Raw genomic sequence first — 23,442 nt, forward strand, 5'->3', positions numbered from 1 at the left:
AAAAGTTGGGAGCAGGTGTGAAATGGTTGTTTGGGAGGATAGAAACTCAAACCAGACAGAGAAGCCCAGTTGGAGTGAAGTGCGAAGTGTTAAGAGCTCATTTGTGGTCTGTGATCCTGAATTGGAGCCAAGGGGATCATGGTGTGATGTTCTCTGGTCACAGCCTGCTGGGTGCTCAGTGCCAGCAGGAGGAAAGTAGATGATGGGTTTCGGCCAGGATGAGGGAGGGCGGTGCCAGGGAGTGGAATGGAATCTAAGCCAGACTGGGAAGGAAGTGACATCCGGATGGGGTGATGAAGAGGGAGAGAAAGTGGCCACAGGACAGCGGCCTAGCCAGCACCCAGCTCACTGGGCGACCTCCTGTCCCGGCAGAGGCTCCCAGCAAGCCCATCACAGTGACAGTGGAAGAGCAGCGGAGCCAGAGCGTGCGTCCCGGAACCGACGTCACCTTCATCTGCACAGCCAAGAGCAAGGTGGGCGGGGCAGGGAGTGGGCATCAGTGAGGATCTGTCTTCTGGGGTCCCCAAGCCCCACCCGGACCCCCACCCCATCTCCCTTGTCCTGCCTGCAGTCTCCGGCTTACACCCTGGTGTGGACTCGCCTGCATAATGGGAAACTGCCAGCCCGAGCCATGGATTTCAATGGTATCCTGACCATTCGCAGCGTACAGCCGAGTGACGCGGGCACCTACGTGTGCACCGGCTCCAACATGTTCGCCATGGACCAGGGCACAGCCACGCTGCACGTGCAAGGTACACTGTTCATGTCCATGCCTGACCCACCCAGTCCTGACCTTCCTTCACACCCACCAAGACCAGTGACCATTTCTTCCTTCAGCTGACAGTTTCTGAACTACAGTATGGCAGGTCCTGGCCTAGACTCTGAAGAAACAGGGGTGGGAGGGGACAAACAGGGGCTCTGCCCTCCTGCCCTCCATGTTCTGTAGGGAACAAGTGGACAAACAACATAATTACACGGGTGACCAGTGCTGGGACAGGAGTAAACAGAGTGATTGGAAAGTGAGAAATGAGGTGGGAGAAGGGTGAGCTATTCTCCATGGGGTGGTTGGGGAGGGCCTCTCTGAGGAGGTGACATCTCAGCTGAGACCTGAAGGGAAGAGAAGGTGTTCAGCCACATGAGAGCTGGCGGACGAAGCAGCGTGTGCAAAGGCCCTGAAGCACGAGCATGTTGATGTGTTTGAGGGACGCAAGGCCAGCGTGGCTGGAGCCATGGAGGGGAGGTGGGGTGAGGGACTTGAAGATGTGGGCAGAGGTGAGTACACGCAGTGGGTCACAGCAGGGAATTCAGATTTTGTTCTAAGAGCCACGGACAGGTCTTAAGTGGAGAAGTAAGAAGACCCCATTGACTTTTTTTTTTTTTTGGCCACGCCATGTGGCATGCGGGATCTTAGTTCCCCGACCAGGGATCGAACCCACGCCCTCAGCAGTGAAAGAGCAGAGTCTTAACCCCTGGACCACCGGGGGATTCCCCCATTGACATTTTAAAGGCTCCCTCTGGCTGTTCTATGGATACATGGCCACGAGGGGCTAGAGTGGAAGCAAAGAGAGCGGCAAGGAGGCTGTTGCCACAGGTCCCTCCCCACCGTGACCACATATGCTTTCTCCTCCCTCGTCAGCCTCGGCCACCCCGTCTTCCCCCGTGGTCTCCATCCACCCGCCACAGCTCACAGTGCAGCCTGGGCAGCTGGCTGAGTTCCGCTGCAGTGCCACAGGGAACCCCACGCCCACCCTCGAGTGGACAGGTGAGGCCGTGGCGGGTATGACAGTCAGGGCCTGGCTCTCCTGCATATGGGGGCCAGCGGCAGGACTCTAGGCTGTGGACTTCAACCCCTGGGGGGCCTGGCAATGCCAATCCTAGTGGGTGCTGACCCCACCTCTCCACGTCAGGGGGCCCTGGTGGCCAGCTCCCTCAGAAGGCCCAAATCCATGGCGGTATCCTGCGCCTGCCAGCCGTCGAGCCCTCGGATCAAGCCCAGTACCTGTGTCGCGCCCACAGCAGCGCTGGGCAGCACGTGGCCAGGGCCGTGCTCCACGTGCACGGTGAGAGGACGGGGCTGAGGGTGGGCAGTTGGGAGCTCGTGGCGGCCCAGAGAGGTGTTCTCACAGGGCTCTGTCTGCAGGGGGCAGCGGGCCTAGGGTCCAGGTGAGTCCAGAGAGGACCCAGGTACATGAAGGCCGCAGCATCAGGCTGTACTGCAGGGCTGCGGGTGTGCCCAGCGCCACCATCACCTGGAGGAAGGAGGGAGGCAGCCTCCCCCCACAGGTGAGGATATCCGTCCGGGCCAGGCCCACGGGCTCAGCAGAGTCCTAGCACTTGCCACCTGCCCCTCCCATCTCCTCTTCTGGTTCCCTTCACTTCCAAGATGGTGCCCTGCTCAGACCTCCTGCTCCGTGCGCGCCGTGCGTCCCGGCGGGTGGCAGCCGTCAGCCTCCTGCTCTGCTGCCTGGCTCCGCCCTCCTTGGTGCCCAACTGGGGCCCTCATATTGGCTCGGAGCTTGCCTCTATTCTTTATGCCCCCTCCTCCTGCCCTCCCTCACTAGCCCTTGCCAGGCTGCCTGGGCCCGTCGGGCGGCTGACCCTTCTCGCCGTGTGGCAGGCCCGGTCTGAGCGCACAGACATCGCCACGCTGCTCATCCCAGCCATCACTGCCGCCGACGCCGGCTTCTACCTCTGCGTGGCCACCAGCCCCGCGGGCACCGCACAGGCCCGGATCCAAGTGGTCGTCCTTCCAGGTGCGGGGCCTTGGGGCTGAAGGAGTGGGAAGGCAAGCCAGGGTCCCCCTGAGGCCTACTCACTCCCTCTCTGCTCCCAGCCTCAGGTGCCAGCATCCCGCCAGTGAGGATTGAGTCCTCATCACCTTCCGTGACTGAAGGGCAGACGCTGGACCTCAACTGCATGGTGACAGGGCTGGCCCACAGCCAGATCACGTGGTACAAGCGAGGGGGCAGCCTGCCTCCCCACGCCCAGGTACGAGGGTCCCTGAGCCCGTGGCAGGGGACCTGGGCGTGGTCCTTCACACAGCCTGGCACTCTGCACTCTGCACGAGCAGGGTCCGCCCTTATTTCCCTCCCTCTTCAGCTTCCCATGTGGGGTGGCTCCGAGCAGAGGCAGGCACTGAGGCACAGAGGGAGTGCTGACCGCGGCCTCTCCCCATCCTCACGTGCCTCTGTCCTTACCCGGCCCAGGTGCATGGCTCCCGGCTGCGGCTGCCCCACGTCTCACCAGCTGATTCTGGAGAATACGTGTGCCGAGTGGAGAATGAGTCAGGCCCCAAGGAGGCCTCCATCATCGTCTCTGTCCTCCACGGCAGCCATTCGGGCCCTAGCTACACCCCAGGTGAGGAGCCAGTGGGGCTGGGTGGGGGCCAAGCCCTCCGACCTCCCCTCTGTTCCCAAGGCTGGTGTCTGTGGTCTCTTCGATGCCATCAGGACAAGAAGAGGCGCTCCAGGCAGGCTGCAAGCCTCCACTCCCTGCAAGGAGAGATGAGGGGACTGAGGGTGGGGACAGGTTGACCTGACTTACCTGGGACCCCATGGGGAGGGTGCTGTTTTCAGAATTCATCAAAAAGCAGCAGAGTCAGGGTTGGACACTGAGTTGGGAGTCAGGCTGACCTGGGTTCAAATGCTGGCTCTGCCCTTTATCAGCCTTGAACTGGTTACTTTACCTCTGGGGCCTCAGTTTCCTCACGTGTGAAATGGGGACAGCAGCACTACCATGTAGTGTGAGTACGCGGCGTGTGCTCTAAAGAAGGGAGCTGTGGCCTTATTGTCTGCATCCTTTGGCCCCGCCTGGGCGCTAAAAGACTGGTTCCCTGCAAGCCAGAGCAGCTCATCACAGGTCAAGGAGTCATGCATAGGCAAATGGGCCTTGAACCCCAAGTTGAAGGTCAGAGAGGGAAAGAGGGGTCTGGCTGGCCCTGTTGAGGCAGAAAAGCATGGTCCCAGCCCTAGGCCTCCCATCTGCCCTCCCAAGCTAGGGCCTCGTCAGATCCCAGGGCCCTCTGCTTCAGGGCTGCAGGGCTGGGGCTCAGGAGCCCAGGCCTCTGACCAGCTCCTTTGCGCCCCAGCTCCTGGTGGCGCCCCAGCTCCAGGCAGTAGTCAGCCCATCCGCATCGAGTCGTCCTCCTCTCATGTGGCCGAAGGGCAGACGCTGGATCTGAACTGTGTGGTGCCGGGGCAGGCCCACGCCCAGGTCACATGGTACAAACGTGGAGGCAGCCTCCCCGCCCGGCACCAGGTACAGCAGCCCCCCAGGGCCAGCCCGCTGGAGGGGTTGGACGGAGCCGCTCAGGCCCTCCTGACCCTCCCTGTTTGCACTCAGACCCACGGCTCACTGCTGCGGCTGAACCAGGTGTCCCCAGCAGACTCAGGCGAGTACGTGTGCCGCGTGGTCCTCGGCTCTGGGCCCCTCGAGACCTCCGTCCTAGTCACCATCGAGGCCGCCGGCACTGGCTCCATCCCCGGTGAGTGACTGCCAGTGACAGGGCAAGCTGGGGTGCGGGGTGCTGAGAGCCTTCCCAGGTGCTGAGGCCCTAGTGACTCCCGTTGCTGACGCGGGGAAGGGGGTGGCAGGAAGCCACACTGGGGCAGGAAGCCCACCTTGGGGCTGGCCACAGGGCCGGCCCGGGAGGACTCCACTTCTCTGAGTAATCTGCTGTCTTCCCATCACTGTTCTCTCTGGCCACATCACTCATGTTTTTGCTCCTCCCTCAATCATCCTCATCTCTCCCACTTCCTCGCTCCCTCTGCAAGGCTTGGCTCCCCTCAGGGTTGCTGAGCCGAGGACCTCAAGCCCAGGCCACTGAACCCACAGGCTGAGCTGGCTCCGGGGTGAACAGTTCTTTCCTTCCCTTCTGGGGAGCGTCTGCTACCCTCGCCCCTTTCCCCACAGCCCCAGGATCCGTCCCGCCTGTCAGGATCGAATCCTCATCCCCCACGGTGGCCGAGGGGCAGACCCTGGATCTGAGCTGTGTGGTTCCTGGGCAGGCCCATGCCCCGGTCACGTGGTACAAACGTGGAGGCAGCCTCCCCGCCCGGCACCAGGTACACAGTGGCAGAAAGGCAGGAGGGGGCCAGCCAGGCCAAGCTGTGGACCGTGGGTCGGCGGGGGCAGCCTCTGAGCTGAGGGGCTGTCAGTTCCCAGCTCAGAGGAGCAGGGTGGGGGTACCCACCTGCTGAGCTCTGAGAAGCCCCCCTCTCACACCCCTGCCCATGGCTGTCCAGGTCCGCGGCTCCCGCCTGTACATCTTCCAGGCCTCACCAGCTGACGCAGGCGAGTATGTTTGCCGGGCCAGCAGTGGTGTGGAGGCCTCCATCACAGTCACGGTAACCAGGACCCAGGGAGCCAACTTCGCCTACCGTGAGTGGGACTTGCAGGCTGCACTTGGACAGAGAAAGGGGTAAGGCGGGGGAAGCTGCAGAGAACTGGACTGACCAGTGACCGTCTTCTCCCCCAGCTCCTGGTGGCACCCAGTCCATCCGCATTGAACCCTCCTCCTCTCATGTGGCCGAAGGGCAGACCCTGGATCTGAACTGCGTGGTGCCCAGGCAGGCCCACGCCCAGGTCACATGGCACAAGCGCGGGGGCAGCCTTCCCGCCCGGCACCAGGTACAGGACCGGAGGATGGACAGGCCAAGAAGGGAACAAGAGGGAGGCCACTGGGGAGTGGAGGTCAAGGGTAGGGTGGGTTGGAGGCTCCTCTGAGACAGGGAGGCCTAGGACCCCATTGCACAGGTGTGCGGGGCAATGGTCCCAGCCTCTAGGACCAGCCAGCCTAGGTGTGACTGCTGCTTCCACCACTTCCTCGCTTGTGACCTTCACCAAATTTCTTAATCTCCCTGTACCATACTTTCAGCATCTGTAAAATGGTAATAATAGTACCTCCCTTACAGAATTATCTTAAGGATGAAATGAATTAATTTATATGCAAAGTGCTCAGAGCTCTGGCTCATAGAAAGTGCTATGAGCCGTTACTACTGTCATATCATTAGCTATTTTTTAAAATATTTATTTACTTATTCATTCATTTGGCTGCTCTGGGTCTTAGTTGCGGTGTGCAGGATCTTTAGTTGCGGCATGCGGGATCTTAGTTGTGGCATGCAGGATCTAGTTCCCTGACCAGGGATCAAACCCGGGCTCCCTGCATTGGGAGCACGGAGTCTTAACCACTGGACCACCAGGGAAGTCCCATCGTTAGCTGTTATTATTGATATATTTTATAGAATTTAGGATGCCACTGATTGCAGGATGCACCATGATTTTATGTGCCTCTAAGGAGAAACAAAAAAACTGCCATTTGTAATTGTAATTCACTGTGAGATGCATCTTGATTTCAGAGACTTTAAAAAGTATGTCTAGGGAATTCCCTGGCAGTCCAGTGGTTAGGACTCCATGCTTTCACTGTCAAGGGCCCGGGTTCGGTCCCTGGTTGGGTAGCTGGGATCCCGCAGGCCACACAGTGTGGCCAAAATAATAATAATAAAAAATAAAATAAAAATAATATGCAGGTTATCTTCTCCATCCTTTTTTTTTTTTTTAAGTGTGTAAGAATGGATGGAGTGTGGTATTAGTGTTTGCCCAGTTCCCCATGGCTCCTCTGGGCCACCCCTCACTCCTGGGACAAGACACCCGCTTCACCCCTGAGCAAGACAGAACTAAGAGCCAGTTCTCAGGCTCAGAGTGAGGCAGGGCTGCAGGTTATAGGTGCAGGGGTCCTAAGAGGGCCCCTTCTGACCTCACCTTCATTCTGGCCAGACCCATGGCTCACTGCTGAGACTCCACCAGGTGTCCCCAGCCGACTCAGGCGAGTATGTGTGCCGCGTGGTAGGTGGCTCAGTGCCCCTGGAAGCCTCCGTCCTGGTCACCATTGAGTCTGCAGACTCTGTGCCTGGTGAGTGGTGCTGGGGGGAGGCTTCCCACTCCAGCAGTGGCAGGACCCCAGAGACCAGCAGTCCCTACCTTCACTCACACCCTCCCCTCCCCCTCTCCTCCCAGCTGGGGATTGACCCTCTGCCCTCTGTCCCCAGCGCTGGGGGTCACCCCTCCAGTCCGGATCGAGTCATCCTCCTCACACGTGGCTGAAGGGCAGACCTTGGATCTGAACTGCCTGGTTTCTGGGCAGGCCCACGCCCAGGTCACATGGCACAAGCGCGGGAGCAGCCTCCCTGCCCGGCACCAGGTAGGAGGTGGGGTGCTAAGGGGGGCCTGAAGGACCCTCGAGACTGCAGAGTAAGGGGCTTTGAGTTTGGACACTGCTTTGCCCCTTGCCTGGCCAGTCCTTTGACTTCCCTGATCCTCAGTGTCCTCATCTGCCAGATGGGCTCACACTGTCCACCTCACCTGCCCCATAGGTGGCAAGTGCCGGTCCCCCACTTCTTCCCACTGGACCCAATCCCAACGCTCGGGCAAGGGAATTGAAGGGTCGTGAATGGTGGTTCTCCCTGGAAGAGCTTCTGCCCCAGCCCTAAAGCTCCATCTGGCCGGGTCTAGCTGGGATGGGTACCAGGGAAGGGGGTGGGAGCCTGGCTGTGAACCTGCCTACCCTCCCAGGTACATGGCTCGAGGCTGCGGCTGCCCCAGGTGACTCCAGCTGACTCCGGGGAGTACGTGTGCCGCGTGGTCAGCAGCTCGGGCACCCAGGAAGCCTCCGTCCTCGTCACCATCCAGCAGCGCCTCAGCCCCTCCCGCTGTGAGTGTCTCAGGGGTCATAACAAATGGGCTGGGAGGGCCCCTCCACCGTCAGTGGCTCCCACACCCTGCCTTCCATCTGACCCTCCCAGCCCAGAGTGTGGTGTACCCCGTCCGCATTGAGTCATCCTCAGCCTCCCTGGCCAACGGACATACGCTGGACCTCAACTGCCTGGTGGCCAGTCAAGCCCCCCACACCATCACCTGGTATAAGCGTGGAGGCAGCCTACCCAGCCGGCACCAGGTATGGAACCAGCAGGCAGGGAGGGCAAAAACTGGGGTCACCGGCCCTGACGGGAATCAGGAAGAGCTGTCAACAGCCCGTCTGTGCTCATTCAGTCATTCAACAAACATTGAGTGTTCTTGCTGGACAGGCCCTGGACCAGTGCTGAGGATATGGAGATAAGTCCCACTGACCTCAGCTGGATCCTGTACTTCACTCACTCACTACATTTCCCTGAGAACCTGCTCCAGGCCAAGTCCTGGTCCTGGCACTAAGGATTCAAATGGAATGAGACCAGTGCCTGCCCTCAGGGAGCTCACAGGCTAAAGGGCTAGGCAGAGATGCCATGTGACAGCGCTGTAATAGGCGTCACCGGGGAGGGCCTCAATGGGCTTTCTGCAGGGATGACGGATGAGAATAGTCCAAAGGCTGGAGACACTGTCCACCCAGCCCAGAGCCTCGGGAAGGCCACCAAGGGAGTTCTGAAGGAGACCGGGGTGGAGGCTACCCCAGACAAGGCAGTGAGGCTCCCGGAGTCCGGAGGAAGCAACAGCGGCAGCACCTGAGACATGGAGGTGCTGCCCGCACCCCCTGACACCTGCTCCTCCTCAGATCGTGGGCTCCCGGCTGCGGATCCCCCAGGTGACGCCCGCGGACTCGGGCGAGTACGTGTGTCATGTCAGCAACGGTGCCGGCTCCCAGGAGACCTCGCTCATCGTCACCATCCAGGGCAGCGGCTCCTCCCACAGTGAGAACTCCTAGGGCAGGGGGTCTAGGCAAGCGGGTGCGGGGGAGGCAGCGAGGTGCCTGGCACCGTCACTCTCGTCTGACTCCGGCCATGTGGTGCATTCCTCTCTGTCCCCAGTGCCCAGTGTCTCCCCACCAATCAGGATCGAGTCCTCGTCCCCCACGGTGGTTGAAGGGCAGACCTTGGATCTGAACTGCGTGGTCACCGGGCAGCCCCAGGCCACCATCACGTGGTACAAGCGTGGGGGCAGCCTTCCCACTCGACACCAGGTACAGAGTAGAGCCTGGCAGTGGGGTGGGCAGTTCAGGGACAGCCCCCCATGGGCAAAGAACCCGAAACATTAGCTGGCAGTCCTCCCTCCTGCCCTGGGTAGACAGAGGGTAGCCTCAGCCGGTCTGATGGAGGAGGCCTGAGCCAGCCGGTGACCCCTCAACCCCTTGACTCCCTTCTTCCTTATCCACACCCCTAGGCTCACGGCTCCCGTCTGCGGCTGCACCAGATGTCCGTGGCAGATTCAGGCGAGTATGTGTGTCGGGCTAACAACAACATCGATGCCCAGGAGGCCTCCATCGTGGTCTCAGTCTCCCCCAGCACCGGCAGCCCCTCTGGTGAGTCCGATGAAGACCCAGGAAGGGACTGGGAGATGCAGGTACCAGTGTTTCCCAGGGAGGAAAGGCCCTGTAGTCAGAGCCCTCAGACGAGGGTGGTGGTGCAGGATGAGGCCTCAGCAGAAGGATGCCAGGGTTCACATCCTGCCTGCACCACTAGGGACCTTGAGGGGGTGACTCTCCCCTCTCAGCTTCCGTACCCTCATCAGTGAAGTGGGGATGTCGATCATTCCATCCTCAGAGAGCTGTCCGATACGGTGGCCACTAGCCATGCATGGTCATTAAAATTAGTTAAAATTCTAAATTCACATCTTCACACTTCAAAAACAAAGTGCTCAGTAACCGCACATAGCTGGTTGCCACTGCATTGAACAGTGCGGATGATAGAACATTTCCATCAAGGCAGAAAGTGTGTGAATTTTGTGAGGACTAAGTGAGTTAATGCACGCAAAGTACTGAGAACAGTGCCTGGCATACTGTAAGTGCTTAATAAGTGTTAGCTATTCTTACTACCTTGGGAGGGTGGAGGCTTCTCCAGTTGAGGCTCCCACCAACCCAGGTGTTCCCAAATCTGACCATGACCAAAGCCCCGACTTGCTCTTTCTGTGCGCCCAGTCCCTGGCGGGGCCACGCCCATCAGAATCGAGTCGTCATCTTCACACGTGGCCGAAGGGCAGACCCTGGATCTGAACTGCGTGGTCCCTGGACAGGCCCATGCCCAGATCACGTGGTACAAGCGTGGGGGCAGCCTCCCCACTCACCACCAGGTATGGGAGTTGGGGGCAGGACATAGTGGGAGGGCTGCTGGATGTGCGGGCCCTGGCTAGGGGCCTGTCCCCAGCTCTGCCCGGGAAGGAGGGCCTGGGATCCCCTGTGGGGTGCAGTGCCTGCCTGCGTCAGAGGTGGGACCCTGGCCCCAGCCTTCAAGGATTCCAAGTGCCATCTCCTTCTGCTCCTCTCCCGTCCTGTCCCTGCTCAGGCCCACGGCTCACGGCTGCGGCTGCACCAGGTATCCCCGGCTGACTCGGGCGAGTACGTGTGCCGCGTGGTGAGCAGCTCTGGCCCCCTGGAGACCTCAGTCCTGGTCACCATCGAGGCTTCTGGCTCTGGCGCTGTTCTCGTCCCTGGTGAGGATCCCTACAGTGGGGCTGGGAAGCAGGAGGAGGGAAGAAAGGAGGGCTCGAGAGCCAGGTCAAGTGGGCTTCATCCCTAGGGCCCGAGAGCACGGGCTGTGGAGTCCGGCTCGTGTGGGCGTGAGTCCCAGCTCCTCTGTCCACACTCTGAAATGTTACACGAGGGATTCCTCTCGGTGTGTCACTTTCCTCATCTGTAAAGTGGGGCTAGTAGAGCTCTTGCAGCAATTACACGAGTTCCTTAAAGGCTGGAATTGCACCTCTGGGATCTGAGAGGGTGATTTTAGGTGGTGCCCTGATTAAATATTTTTTTATATTAATAGTGATAATGTTAGGGAAAAAACATCAACACGTCAAACCTGTCATGATTGCATGGAAATCATTGCCTATGATGGGGCTGTGTGTTTAAGGGTTTTCTTAAGTGAATCAGTTGAAAGTGTAAAGGAATTAATAGCACAGGGAGCACGTGGCCGTAGCAGACGTCATGATAATAGTACCTGAATCGCTAAGTAATGAACGTGATGTGCACTTACCAGGTGCTGGGCCCTGGTAATTTTACACATATTAACTCATTTCACCGTCACAATAACCCTTTGAAGTAGGTATGATTGTTCTGTTTTACAGTTGGGGAAACTGAGGCATGGAGAGGTGAAGTAGCTTTCCCAGGGTCACACAACTAATAAATGGCAGGGTTGGGTTTTGAACCCAGGCAGTCTGGCCCCAGAGTCTGGGTTCTTAGCCCCGTACTACTCAAGTCTGGGAAACGTTAGTGATCTGTGTGGAGCTGCCTGGCCCTGAGCCCTGGCCGCCAGTGGTGCCGGGAGCACAGAGGATGGTGGGACCATTGTCTGGGGCTGGGCTGGGAGAATGAGGCACCAGGCTAGCCCAGCTGCTCCAGGCTTCAGGGGAATGGGAAGGGGGGTATCAAGGCCGTCTGCCTGTGGCCTCTGGCCTGACCATCTGGGCACCCAGGGGCAGGGGCTGAGGACACAGGGAGTCCCAGCTCACTGACTTCTTCCTGTGCCCCAGCCCCGGGCGGAGCCCCACCCATCCTCATCGAGACATCCTCCTCCCACGTGGCCGAAGGGCAGACCCTGGATCTGAAATGCGTGGTGCCTGGCCAGGCCCACGCCCAGGTCACATGGCACAGGCGCGGGGGCAGCCTTCCCGCCCGGCACCAGGTATGGAGCCTGGAGAAAGCAGGATGTGGGCATTCCCACCCCACCCCGTCCCCTGCCCAGGAGGGAAGGTGGCCCCAACATCCGGGGCTTCAGGAAAGTGGCAACAGGAGATCACTGGGACTCAGGAGTTCAAGAACAGGCTGGGCATGGTAGGGCCGTCACTGGCTGCCCAGTACCTTGGTGCAAATTAGAAAAGGACATCTCTTACTCAAGACACTGGGCTTTCTCCTGCCAGGAAAAGCATAATAGTAAACATACCCCACAACGTCCAGTGTCAAAGGGGATCACCTTTGGCAGGAGGCAGCACTCGCAATGGTGCATGACAGTCCTGGGGTACAGGTATGAGAGGGCTGGGGCGTCTGACGGCCTTGGCCACCAGCCCCCCTGCTCACTCTCCCCACTCTCGCCCCACCCTGGCCAGGTCCACGGCCCCCTGCTGAGACTGAACCAGGTATCCCCTGCCGACTCTGGCGAATACTCCTGTCGAGTGGCCAGCAGCTCAAGCACTCTGGAGGCTTCTGTCCTGGTCACAATCGAGGCCTCCAGCCCAGGCCCCATTCCTGGTGAGTGACAGGAGCGGCGGGCGGTTCTGGGCACAGGCTTGGGGGCCCCTGCCTGGCCTTGCTCCCCCTGCTATCCAGCAGGACTCTAGCCCTCGGCTCCAGGAAGGTCCTCCAGCCCCTCCCCCAACCACTGGGAACCAAGGTCTCACCAGGGCATCTCAGCCCCCAGGGGACAGAGACCCTTCTTAGGTCAATGGTGCTCAGCCATGTCAGTCCCTCTCAAGCCACTGCACCTCCAGGAGGGCCAGCTGGCACTCAGTGCCACCGCCTCGGGTCTCTGCCTGCACCTCCGGGGCTGCCCCTTTCTCACCCACCCATTGTGCCCACAGCCCCAGGACTGGCCCAGCCCATCTACATCGAGGCCTCCTCCTCCCATGTGGCCGAAGGACAAACCCTGGACCTGAACTGCGTGGTACCCGGGCAGGCACATGCCCAGGTCACGTGGTATAAGCGTGGGGGCAGCCTCCCCGCCCGGCACCAGGTACAGGGGCCAGGGGTGGGGAGAATTCAGGGCAGGCAAGTTTTGACCTGCAGTTGCCGTCTGCATCCCAAACCTTCTTCACACAAACCCTGGCATGCTTGGGGACCCCAGGGGATAAAATACTTGGCGGGGAGGAGTTCAGCAGCCTGGGAATTGAGAGACCTGGGTTCTTCTCCTGGCTTTGCTGCTGAATCATTTCCTGCAGCAGTTACCTCTGAAAAGGGGATGGAGTGGACTTGTAGGATTCTGTGAATGAAGCTTCCTCATCTCCACCAGCTGGAGCCCTGAGCTCCTGAGAACTCTTGGGCACTGGCACAGCCGGGCTCGGGGACTTGCCCTGTCCCGAGTGCTCTGGCACGATGGCCACCCTCTCCTCACTCCGACAGACCCACGGCTCCCGGCTGCGGCTCCACCACGTCTCCCAGGCCGACTCCGGAGAATACGTGTGCCGTGTGGTTGGCAGCTCGGGCCCTGAGCACGAGGCCTCCTTCACGGTCACTGTCCCGCCCAGTGCAGGGTCCTCCTACCGTGAGTGAGGGAGACGCCACGGGCAGGGGGAGGCGGGGAGACACTGGGGCCGAGGAGTGGGGAGGGGAGGCGGGGGAGCCCACCCAGCCCTGCTGAGCGCAGCCCTCTGCCTCCGTCCTCCCCCAGGCCTTAGGAGCCCTGTCATCTCTATCGACCCGCCCAGCAGCACCGTGCGGCAGGGCCAAGACGCCAGCTTCAAGTGCCTCATCCATGATGGGGCAGCCCCCATCAGCCTTGAGTGGAAGACTCGGAACCAGGAGCTGGAGGGTGAGCCGGGGGGAGGGGGGCTGGAGGCGGGTGTGAATGCGCGAGGCTCACCACTGGCGGCTGGGCGGAGCCGACCATGGCACCAAACTTTCTGTGTGACCCCGGGTAAAGCCCTTCCCCTCTGGGGACTTGGTGTCCCTGTCTGGATGGTGAGAGGGCTGGACCCAGGAGTCTCCAAGGACTTGTTTATCAACCATCTGTGACCCTGTGAGCTGGATACACCCAGACTGGAGGGGTCGGGGCCATGGGGCACTGGTGTGCCTACTGGCAGCACCAAGGCAGGAGGACACCCTCACTGACCACACCCTCCTTGATGCCAACCCCGCAGACAATGTCCACATCAGCCCCAACGGCTCCATCATCACCATCGTGCGCACCCGGCCCAGCAACCACGGTGCCTACCGCTGCGTGGCCTCCAATGCCTATGGTGTGGCCCAGAGTGTCGTGAACCTCAGCGTGCACGGTGAGGGCCTTCAACCCCGTGGGCTCTGACTTCGTGTTTCCAGCTCTGATTCCGAGCTCAGAACCTCCAGGCTTAAATCCATCCTCTGCCACTGCCTCCCTCTTGGGCATTCTCCCTCTCTGAGCCTCGGTCTCTACATAGGTGCAGTGGGGAGACTAGTGCCCACTGGCAGTTACTGGTAAGGGGGCTGTGACAGTGCACATGACCAGCAGAGCCCTGCATGTGTATCAGTGGTGTCATTCCTCTGTGCAGGGCCCCCTACAGTCTCTGTGCTCCCTGAGAGCCCCGTGCGGGTGAAAGTGGGAAAGGCCATCACCCTGGAGTGTGTCAGTGCTGGGGAGCCCCGCCCTTCTGCTCGCTGGACCCGGATCGGTGCCCCCACCAACTTGGAGCAGCGGGCACCTGGGCTCGTGGACAGCCACACCGTGCTGCAGGTGATGTCAGGGGGGTCTCATCTCTGGATCTGAGGCCCAGTCACTGCCCGTTCTCGAGCAGTTACCTGGAGGAGAGAGTGGTGGATGGACAGATGGGTGATGAATTGGTGAAGAAAGGGAGGGATGGGATAGGTGGATGATGGCTAGATCGGAAGACGGTCAGGAAGAAAGAAGGAAGGTGGAAGGAGGAATGGGTAGAAGTATGGGTGGTTGGGTGGGTAGGTGGATGGATGGGTGGATGGGTGGGTAGATGGATGGATGGATGGATGGATGGATGGGTGGATGGATGGGTGGATGGATGGATGATGGATGGATGGATGGGTGGATGGATGGGTGGATGGATGGATGATGGATGGATGGACGGGTAGATGGGGGGGTGGATGTGTGGATGGATAGACTAATGGGATATCTTGAGTGTGAGCCCTCAAGCAGCCAGTCAAATAGGAAAAGCTAAAAACAAAGGGACGGGCAGAAGAAAGAGGTGAAACCAAGCCAGAGGGCTGATGCCAAGGTCCCCCCTCAGTGGCCTGATGACCAACTTCCTTGCTTCTTCCAGATTTCGTCAGCTAAACCATCAGATGCAGGCATCTACGTCTGCCTAGCTCAGAATGCACTGGGCACAGCGCAGAAGCGAGTGGAAGTAATTGTAGACACGGGCACTGTGGCCCCAGGGGCCCCCCAGGTCCAGGTAGAAGAAGCCGAGCTGACTGTGGAAGCTGGACACACGGCCACCCTGCGCTGCTCAGCCACAGGTGTGGACGGGGGCTGGCACACAGGGCAGGCAGGGCAGCGGGCCCTGGGGCCTGAATTTAGACACGAGAGACCTGAAGAGGATGTCATGCTCAGGAAGGGGGCTTTGCTGCAGGCAATCTCCCAGTGATGGCTGAGTGCCCACTTTGTGCCCCCCATGAAGGAGCAAGCTGACCCAGGTCCCTTCCTGGCCATCCCACCCCCAGCCAGTCCTGGGGCAGCCCACCAACCTCTGCCGCTCCACTCCACAGGCAGCCCCACGCCCACCATCCACTGGTCCAAGCTGCGCTCCCCACTGCCGTGGCAGCACCAGCTGGAAGGTGACACGCTAATCATCCCACGGGTAGCCCAGCAGGACTCGGGCCAGTACATCTGCAACGCCACTAGCCCTGCCGGGCATGCTGAGGCCACCATCGCCCTGCATGTAGAGAGTAAGGCCCTCGTCCACCCTCCTCGCGCTACCCTCTCCGCACTGCATGGAGGTCTGAGCCCCCCAACCAGACAGAACTCCAGGAAACCTACCTGGAGGGTCACATGCACCTCAGGCCCCGGAGCCTGCCCTAACCTAAAACCCACGTCCCCTCCTGGGACCTTGGCTTCCCTCATCCCCAGTCCTCTGGGCTCCCCGTTCAGCTTCCCTAGTCCTTTGGCAAGTCGCCAGGGCCCAGCACCTGCTGCCATTCTGACGTCTGCTCTCCGCCGCCCTGACCTCTGTGTCTCCAACCGCAGGCCCGCCGTATGCCACCACAGTCCCGGAGCACACGTCGGTGCAGGCAGGGGAGACGGTGCAGCTCCAGTGCCTGGCTCATGGGACGCCCCCACTCACCTTCCAGTGGAGCCGTGTGGGCGGCAGCCTCCCTGGGAGGGCGACCACCAGGAATGAGATGCTGCTCCTTGAGCCTGCGGCCCCTGCGGACTCAGGCCGCTACCGCTGCCGGGTCACCAACAAGGTGGGCTCAGCTGAGGCCTTCGCCCAGGTGCTGGTCCAAGGTGAGCAGCCCCAGCTCAGGCTGGGTAGAATGGGGTCAGCTTTCCTCCAGGCGCTTGTCTGAGCCTTTCACTTACCCCTCAGCTGGTGCCGGGGGACCCCCCACCTGGGGCATGAAGACCCCCCTCCACTACCCTAGCTGGAACGCCTTCTTTTCCCCCAGGAAGACCCCGGTCACTGTGTTCTCAGCAACTAGCTCTCACTGCTGCATCCCTCCCTTGGCATTGACCTCATACTGCCAGAGGCTATGTTTACATGAGTACCCCAGCCTGCCTCGCCTGCCAGACAGAGGATGAGGGCAGGGCCTGGACCCAGTCATCTCAGCAGCCCCGGGCTTGTCCACCACAGCACCCGGAATGGGCTGCATAAATGCTGGACGGTGACAACAATGAATGTGTGATAGGGCAGCACCCACCCCCGGATGCCCAGGGTTTCAGTGGATCTCCAGAGAATCCCACATCTCCGTGGTCTTCTCAAGAGCCTGGACTGAAGTGAGCCCAGGTCCTGGGTTCAGTGCACAGCCTGATCACTTGATAGTTGTGTGAACCTGGCCAAGTCAGCGAACCTCAAGCCTCACTGTCTTCATCCTGCAAAGTAGAGAGGACAATGCCAGCACATAGGCTGACTTAGAAACGGACACATATGTAGAGCCCGTGGCACCTAGTAGGCACTTGGTAAATGGTGATAGTATGCATTTGACCCACCCTCCCATATGTCCCCTGCACCCGGACATTAGGTGCCTTCACCTGGGGTCCTCCTATTTTAAATTTATTTATTTATTTATTTTTGGCTGCGTTGGGTCTTCATTGCTGCACACAGGCTTTCTCTAGTTGCGGCGAGTCGGGGCTACTCTTCATTACGGTGCACGGACTTCTCTTTGCGGCGGCCTCTCTTGTTGCAGAGCACGGGCTCTAGGCGCGTGGGCTTCAGTAGTTGTGGCGCACGGGCTTAGTTGCTCCGCAGCATGTGGGATCATCCAGGACCAGGGCCTGAACCCGTGTCCCCTGCTTTGGCAGGCGGATTCTTAACCACTGCACCACCAGGGAAGCCCCTCTCCTATTTTAGACTAGAGCCAGAATAGTCTTTGCTCTCCTTCCTTCAGGTGTCTGAATCTTTCCAAGGCCGACCCCTCCCGCTCTCGCCTTGGGCGGCCCTCCCCTCCCAAAGGCCAGGAGCTTCTGGAAGCACAGCCCAGCGCTCCACAGGCTCTTTATTTGTGTTGATTGAATGACTGCACGAGTGAGCAGATGAATGAATCTGCCAATGAAAGGTCTTTTTTCCCTGGTCAGAGAGGCAAACAGGGGAACGTCCCCTGAATGTTAGGATGGGGGTCTCCTGGGTCCTGGAGGGGCATCGGGGATATCACACACATACACACACGCACACGCACAACCTCTTACCTGTCCCCGCAGGCCCCTCCGGCTCTCTCCCCGCCACCCCCATCCCAGCAGGATCCGCGCCCACCGTTCAGGTCACACCTCAGCTGGAGACCAAGAGCATAGGGGCCAGCGTCGAGTTCCACTGTGTCGTGCCCAGCGACCTGGGCACTCAACTCCGCTGGATCAAAGAAGGGGGTCAGCTGCCTCCCGGCCACAGCATACATGATGGGGTGCTCCGGTGAGTGGGGGCAGGGGCAGGACTGAACTTGGGCATCCCAGCCCAAGGCACCCAGTGGGGCTGTTAGAATACCTATCCTACTGGGCTTAGCATAAAACAATGGCCTTGGGCAAGTCACTTCACCTCCCTGAGCCTCAGTGTTCTCAGCTGTACAGTGGGTTATATGAGACCAGAATGAGTTAACCTAAAGCACTTAACACAGTGCTTAGCATGTGGAAGGCCTTCAGTAATCAGTGGCCCATGTTTGTATTATTGTTAAAGGGAAGAGAACAAGCTCTGAGGCCAGATATATACATGTGACCCAGATCTCAGCTCTGCTACTTGATAACTGTGTGATCTGGAACTCTAGACCACAAGGTCTTGGTCTAAAATGGGTGTGGTGATACTCACCCTGACTTCCTACCTACCTCCCATGGTTTTGGGGAGACTAGAAGTTTACATCGTGTGCTGATACTTGACGACTTTTAACTCCCACACAACTGCAAAGTATTCTCACCAATTGTTTTTATTCACTGATATCTTATTATTTTTTTCTTTACAGAATCCAGAACTTGGACCAGAGCTGCCAAGGGACGTATGTTTGCCAGGCCCATGGACCATGGGGACAGGCCCAGGCCAGTGCCCAGCTTGTTGTCCAAGGTAGGACGGTGGCTTCAGGCTTCTGCTAAGAGCAGGGGACAGAGGTGAAGTGCACAAGGACCATATTCCCCAAGAAACCCCTTAAATGTGTACAAATAAAGAGAATTATTTGATTGTATCTTGCTTTCGTCTAGCACAGAGTGAGGGGGCTTGACAAATATTGCAAGGGAGGGGGGAAGAAGGGAGATGGGCGGAGCGCTCAGACAAACCAATGAAAATGACTGCGGAGGCACAAGTGAGTAAAACGAATGAACAAAGAGCGAACAAGTGAGCGTGTTAATGAGTGGATGCACAAAAAAGTGAATGAAATGCTGAGTGCCTCGGGCCCCAGTGCTCACCTTTTCTGGGGCAGCCTGCAGCCTCTCTGAGCCCAGGCCTGCAGCAGGCTGGCCTCACTCTGTTCTGCCCCGTCCTCCCCCAGCTCTGCCCTCTGTGCTCATCAACATCCGGACCTCCGTGCAGACCGTGGTGGTCGGCCATGCCGTGGAGTTCGAGTGCCTGGCCCTGGGTGACCCCAAGCCTCAGGTGACATGGAGCAAAGTTGGAGGGCGCCTGCGGCCTGGCGTCGTGCAGAGCGGAGGCATCGTCAGGATCGCCCACGTGGAGCTGGCTGACGCAGGACAGTACCGCTGCACCGCCACCAGCGCCGCAGGCACCGCCCAGTCCCATGTGCTGCTACTCGTGCAAGGTGAAGGCTGGCAGGGAGCTCTGCAGGGCCGGGGAGCGTGCAGGGGCTGCTCTCACGCCATCTCCTGCCTTACCTGCGCTACTCCTCCTTCCTGCTCTCTTGGGGATTTTCAATTTGGTGTATTTAGGGAGCAGGTTTCATAACAAGCAGGTGCAGCAGGGGATAGCAGTGAGTGTTCCTCTGGGGCAGCTGGAACTTGCAGGGAAAAGCTATGCCGTGGGGCATCAAGAGGAAATCAGATAAGTAGTCTTCACCTGCTGGAGCTCCCGCTCTGACGAGGAAGACCTACAGCTCAGTCTGCTGGCAGAGACAGCACAAACACAAAACAGACGTGAAAGACAGTAAAACGTGGACAGTGGATGATGCCAGGCAGACACAATCTGTGTGTTCTTCAGAGGCTATTCTTTTTCACCCCAAGCCCTATCACTTGCCCCAAACTTACCCACACTGCCCTAGTGCCCCCTCTTCAGGTCCCCAGAGGGCTGCACAATTTTCCACCCAGGTGTGTTGAAGAGGCTCGGTCTGTGGAGTCAGTTGAACCTGTCCCTGAGCCCTGGCTCTGCCTGGTTCCAGCTGTGCAACCAGGAGTGAACGGCCACAGTTTCCTCATCTGTGAAATGGGGACACAGTGCCTCCCTTCCAGGGATGGCATGAGGATTAAATGAGTCAGGACACAGACTGGGCTCACAAACGGTTGGTGTCATCAGGTTGATGGCCTGTGTCTCCTCCTCCCCTCTCAGCCTTGCCGCAGATCTCAACGCCCCCAGAGGTCCGTGTGCCCACTGGTTCTTCAGCTGTCTTCCCCTGCATGGCCTCTGGCTACCCCACTCCTGACATCACCTGGAGCAAGGTAAATGCTAGGCAGGAAACCAGCGGGTGTGCCTGAGGGGCAGGGACCAGGTCTTCACCATCTCGGTGCCCCCAGGAGCTGGCCCAGGCTTGGCCCAGAGCATGCGCTCCATGTCTGAGGGTGGGCCCCAGGCAGGGATGGGAGACGGGCCCCGTGGAGGTGTGGGCCAAGGCCAGGGTTCAAAGTGCCAGTGTGTTTGCAGCTTGATGGGAACCTGCCGCCCGACAGCCGCCTGGAGAACAACATGCTGCTGCTGCCCTCGGTCCAGCCCCAGGACGCGGGCACCTATGTCTGCACCGCCAGCAACCGCCAGGGCAAGGTCAAGGCCTTTGCCCATCTGCAGGTGCCAGGTGAGACCACACACCCCGGGATAGGCGGCACCCTGCCCGCCACCTTGTGGGTGGCGTCTTGAACTGTGCTTTCTGCCCTCAGAGCGGGTGGTGCCCTACTTCACGCAGACCCCCCACTCTTTCCTGCCGCTGCCCACCATCAAGGATGCCTACAGGAAGTTTGAGATCAAGATCACCTTCCGGCCCGACTCAGCCGATGGTGAGCAGGGGAGGAGCTGACTGGGGGGCCCGGGGCTGGGGATCTCCAAAGTCACTGCCATCAGGGTATGAGCCCTGGCAGCCCCCGGTCCTCAGCCTTCCCTGCCCCGGGGGCTCCAGGCCAGCCGGGCCTCCCCCTCTGGCTCATGCCTCCTCTTCTCCATTCCCTCCTGTGTGATACCTGCACCCAAGCCTCCCCCGGTCCCTCTGCCACTGGTGCAGCATCCCCCAGTCCTTCTGTCCCATCTCCCTACTCCCGTCTCTGCTCCTTCCTCCTTTTCCCCATCTCTCACCCTTCCCTCCTCTCTCTCTCTCTCTTTCTCATCTGTCTCCTCCCACCTCTTACGGGTCTCTGACTTTCACTGTCCAGGCCTCCTCCTCTACTCGGGTGAGTCTCCGCCTCCCTCTCCTCCTTCAGGTAGACCCTACAGTGTAAGTGAAGCAAATTCAGCTCCTTTCTGGAGCTCTCAGCAAGGCCCTTCTATTTAGGGCCCCATCCTGAGAGGGAGACGCCCTGGCTGTGTGGGGTGTGCTGGAGGGAGGGACAGCAGTTAGCGAGGGGAAAGGCTCACAAGCTTGGGCCATTGGTTCCGGGGCTGGGCAGACAGGGAGCCCGTGGCTGGACGGGAGGCCCTAACACAGCTATGCCCGCCCAGGGATGCTGCTGTACAACGGGCAGAAGCGGATCCCAGGGAGCCCCACCAACCTGGCCAACAGGCAGCCCGACTTCATCTCCTTCGGCCTTGTGGGCGGGAGGCCCGAGTTCCGGTGAGACCCTCACCCTCCCGGGTTACAGGGGAAGGGGGGCTGGGGGACTAGATTGCAGGACTTTCGTCAGGCACACACCGCCCTGGGCTGAGTTGTACGACGGAGGTTCTGAAAGAAGAAGGAGATGTGACCGTTACCCTCGGTGACCCCCCGTGCTGCCGGGGTCAGCACCGTGCGCCAGCCGGGTGGCGGAGGAAGCAGCCTCAGACTTGCACACAGTTGCGGCAGAAATGCTCAGCAATGCTAGAGTGTGTCCTTCCAGGGTGGGACCGCAGCAGGCCAGAATTCATTCATTCATTTATTCATTCAACAGTTCTGTGCTGAATACCTACTATGTACCAGGCACGGATACAAACAAATCAAGTTCTGGCCCTTGTGGGAATGTATATCCTAGCTGGGGAAGACCAGCCACAAACGAAGAAGGAAAGAGACAAGGTCACCTCCGAGGGAGGAGTGCGCAGACGAACAGTGAGGCCAGGCGCCAGGCTGTAGGGCCTAGAGCCAGGGGCACTTGGAGCCCCGGGGGCTGCTCTGAATAAGCTCCCAGGGAGAGTGTAGGAGAAGAAGAACCCCTGGGGAGGGGCAGGGATAGGGTGAGCTGGGGGTGGGGGTGGGGCGAGAGCACAAGGCAGGGACAGGAACCGGAGCAGGATGACAGGGAATGGTGTCGACCCCTTTGCCCAGCCTGGGCCCCCTGCCCAGCCCTTCCTACAAACCCCATATCCGCTCTCTCCTGCCCCGGCCCCCCCTCCCCCCCCGTGGAGCAGGTTTGATGCAGGCTCGGGCATGGCCACCATCCGTCACCCCACACCGCTAGCACTGGGCCAGTTCCACACCGTGACCCTGCTGCGCAGCCTCACCCAGGGCTCCCTGATCGTGGGCAGCCTGGCCCCGGTCAACGGCACCTCCCAGGTGAGACCCAGCCCCGTTCCTCTATCCGTAGCCCCTCCCCACCTCCGCTCAGCCTCTGCCATTCCTGACTTACCCCTGTCCAGGGCAAGTTCCAGGGTCTGGACCTGAATGAGGAGCTCTACCTGGGTGGCTACCCCGACTATGGCGCTATCCCCAAGGCAGGGCTGAGCAGCGGCTTCATAGGTGAACCCCCTCCCCACCTTCAGCCCTGGCCAGACCTCACCTGGCTGGCAGAGCACCTGGGAGGGCACTGCAGGGCGTGGATCGGAGCTGGGCAGGCCTCCCAGCACCCCTGACTTGGCTCATCCTGCCTGCCCACCCCCCAGGCTGTGTCCGGGAGCTGCGCATCCAGGGTGAGGAGATCGTCTTCCATGACCTCAACCTTACAGCGCACGGCATCTCCCACTGCCCCACCTGTCGGGACCGGCCCTGCCAGGTAACCCCACACCGCACACTCCTCCCGGCCTCCCAGGCCGCTGTCCTCAGCCATGGCCGGCCCTGGTGGGGAGTGGGGAAGGGCCAGAGTGTTCTCGGTCTGACTTCCGGGGGCTGCTTTGCAGAACGGGGGCCAGTGCCAGGACTCGGAGAGCAGCAGCTATGTGTGTGTGTGCCCGGCTGGCTTCACCGGGAGCCGCTGTGAGCACTCGCAGGCCCTGCACTGCCACCCAGGTGTGTAACCCACCCTCTCCATCACTGCCACTCCGGGCTCTTCCCTCTGCCCATTGCTGCCCCGTCATATCCACCCCAACTGCTAACCGTACTCACCACACTCTCTCCATCTTTCCCGAGTACTTAACCACTCTTCCTGGATTCTGACTTCCATCACTGCCATCCTAATATCCACCATGCCTCCCGTCTCTGCTACCCAAGCACTCATCCCCCGTCACTGTACCCGGACACTCCCCCCAGCCCCAATCACTGCTTCCTGGTACCTACCACCTTCCCATCTGTTACCAAGGCACTCACCCCACTACCCACCACCCAGGTACAGTCTTTCAAGAACAAAAGAGTCACTCGTTCACTCCCCGCCTTGCTCTCTCCCTGCCCAGCCCCTTCTGGCCCCACCCTTGCCCGAATCCATTCCCCCTCCCCGGTCACCCGATGCAGCCCTCCTAGGGGTCCCGGCCCTAAGGAGCCAAGGCCCCCGGGGGGCCGTAGTTAGAGTTCTGGCATCAGGACCCCACCACCTCCCAGGCCACCTCAGTGCCCTCCTCATTGGTCTGTGTGTCCCCCAGAGGCCTGTGGGCCCGACGCCACCTGTGTGAACCGGCCCGACGGCCAAGGCTACACCTGCCGCTGCCACCTGGGCCGCTCGGGCGTGAGGTGTGAGGAAGGTAAGTGGAGCT

The 23,442-nt window shown here is 60.0% G+C and overlaps 1 protein-coding gene across 9 annotated transcripts in view; it reads left to right on the top strand.

Moving 5' to 3' along the window:
- HSPG2 (heparan sulfate proteoglycan 2) overlaps positions 1 to 23,442 on the top strand; it is a 101,964-nt gene that overhangs the window by 72,201 nt on the left and 6,321 nt on the right. For 6 of the 9 annotated variants that reach the window (XM_027109828.1, XM_027109829.1, XM_027109830.1 and 3 more), the window contains 44 exons: positions 373 to 473; positions 572 to 752; positions 1,637 to 1,762; positions 1,908 to 2,060; positions 2,141 to 2,283; positions 2,618 to 2,753; positions 2,834 to 2,988; positions 3,207 to 3,357; positions 4,088 to 4,257; positions 4,342 to 4,483; positions 4,912 to 5,063; positions 5,244 to 5,379; positions 5,477 to 5,628; positions 6,775 to 6,910; positions 7,047 to 7,198; positions 7,570 to 7,708; positions 7,800 to 7,951; positions 8,543 to 8,678; positions 8,796 to 8,947; positions 9,148 to 9,286; positions 9,902 to 10,053; positions 10,266 to 10,413; positions 11,449 to 11,600; positions 12,022 to 12,163; positions 12,493 to 12,644; positions 13,031 to 13,172; positions 13,299 to 13,439; positions 13,768 to 13,902; positions 14,155 to 14,336; positions 14,893 to 15,088; positions 15,338 to 15,517; positions 15,816 to 16,076; positions 17,487 to 17,691; positions 18,233 to 18,330; positions 18,752 to 19,018; positions 19,759 to 19,868; positions 20,071 to 20,218; positions 20,301 to 20,417; positions 21,073 to 21,184; positions 21,952 to 22,096; positions 22,180 to 22,279; positions 22,423 to 22,532; positions 22,657 to 22,765; positions 23,332 to 23,430. In XM_027109828.1, the coding sequence (XP_026965629.1) occupies positions 373 to 473; positions 572 to 752; positions 1,637 to 1,762; positions 1,908 to 2,060; positions 2,141 to 2,283; positions 2,618 to 2,753; positions 2,834 to 2,988; positions 3,207 to 3,357; positions 4,088 to 4,257; positions 4,342 to 4,483; positions 4,912 to 5,063; positions 5,244 to 5,379; positions 5,477 to 5,628; positions 6,775 to 6,910; positions 7,047 to 7,198; positions 7,570 to 7,708; positions 7,800 to 7,951; positions 8,543 to 8,678; positions 8,796 to 8,947; positions 9,148 to 9,286; positions 9,902 to 10,053; positions 10,266 to 10,413; positions 11,449 to 11,600; positions 12,022 to 12,163; positions 12,493 to 12,644; positions 13,031 to 13,172; positions 13,299 to 13,439; positions 13,768 to 13,902; positions 14,155 to 14,336; positions 14,893 to 15,088; positions 15,338 to 15,517; positions 15,816 to 16,076; positions 17,487 to 17,691; positions 18,233 to 18,330; positions 18,752 to 19,018; positions 19,759 to 19,868; positions 20,071 to 20,218; positions 20,301 to 20,417; positions 21,073 to 21,184; positions 21,952 to 22,096; positions 22,180 to 22,279; positions 22,423 to 22,532; positions 22,657 to 22,765; positions 23,332 to 23,430 (6,507 nt within the window). The remainder of the gene's footprint in view (positions 1 to 372; positions 474 to 571; positions 753 to 1,636; positions 1,763 to 1,907; positions 2,061 to 2,140; positions 2,284 to 2,617; positions 2,754 to 2,833; positions 2,989 to 3,206; positions 3,358 to 4,087; positions 4,258 to 4,341; positions 4,484 to 4,911; positions 5,064 to 5,243; positions 5,380 to 5,476; positions 5,629 to 6,774; positions 6,911 to 7,046; positions 7,199 to 7,569; positions 7,709 to 7,799; positions 7,952 to 8,542; positions 8,679 to 8,795; positions 8,948 to 9,147; positions 9,287 to 9,901; positions 10,054 to 10,265; positions 10,414 to 11,448; positions 11,601 to 12,021; positions 12,164 to 12,492; positions 12,645 to 13,030; positions 13,173 to 13,298; positions 13,440 to 13,767; positions 13,903 to 14,154; positions 14,337 to 14,892; positions 15,089 to 15,337; positions 15,518 to 15,815; positions 16,077 to 17,486; positions 17,692 to 18,232; positions 18,331 to 18,751; positions 19,019 to 19,758; positions 19,869 to 20,070; positions 20,219 to 20,300; positions 20,418 to 21,072; positions 21,185 to 21,951; positions 22,097 to 22,179; positions 22,280 to 22,422; positions 22,533 to 22,656; positions 22,766 to 23,331; positions 23,431 to 23,442) is intronic. The other 3 variants (XM_027109834.1, XM_027109836.1, XM_027109835.1) reach the window with 3 other exon arrangements.

This window comes from Aethalodelphis obliquidens, unplaced genomic scaffold (genome assembly GCF_003676395.1).
Source record: "Aethalodelphis obliquidens isolate GAN/ISIS:26980383/991018 unplaced genomic scaffold, ASM367639v1 scaffold9, whole genome shotgun sequence".
Taxonomy (NCBI): domain Eukaryota; kingdom Metazoa; phylum Chordata; class Mammalia; order Artiodactyla; family Delphinidae; genus Aethalodelphis; species Aethalodelphis obliquidens.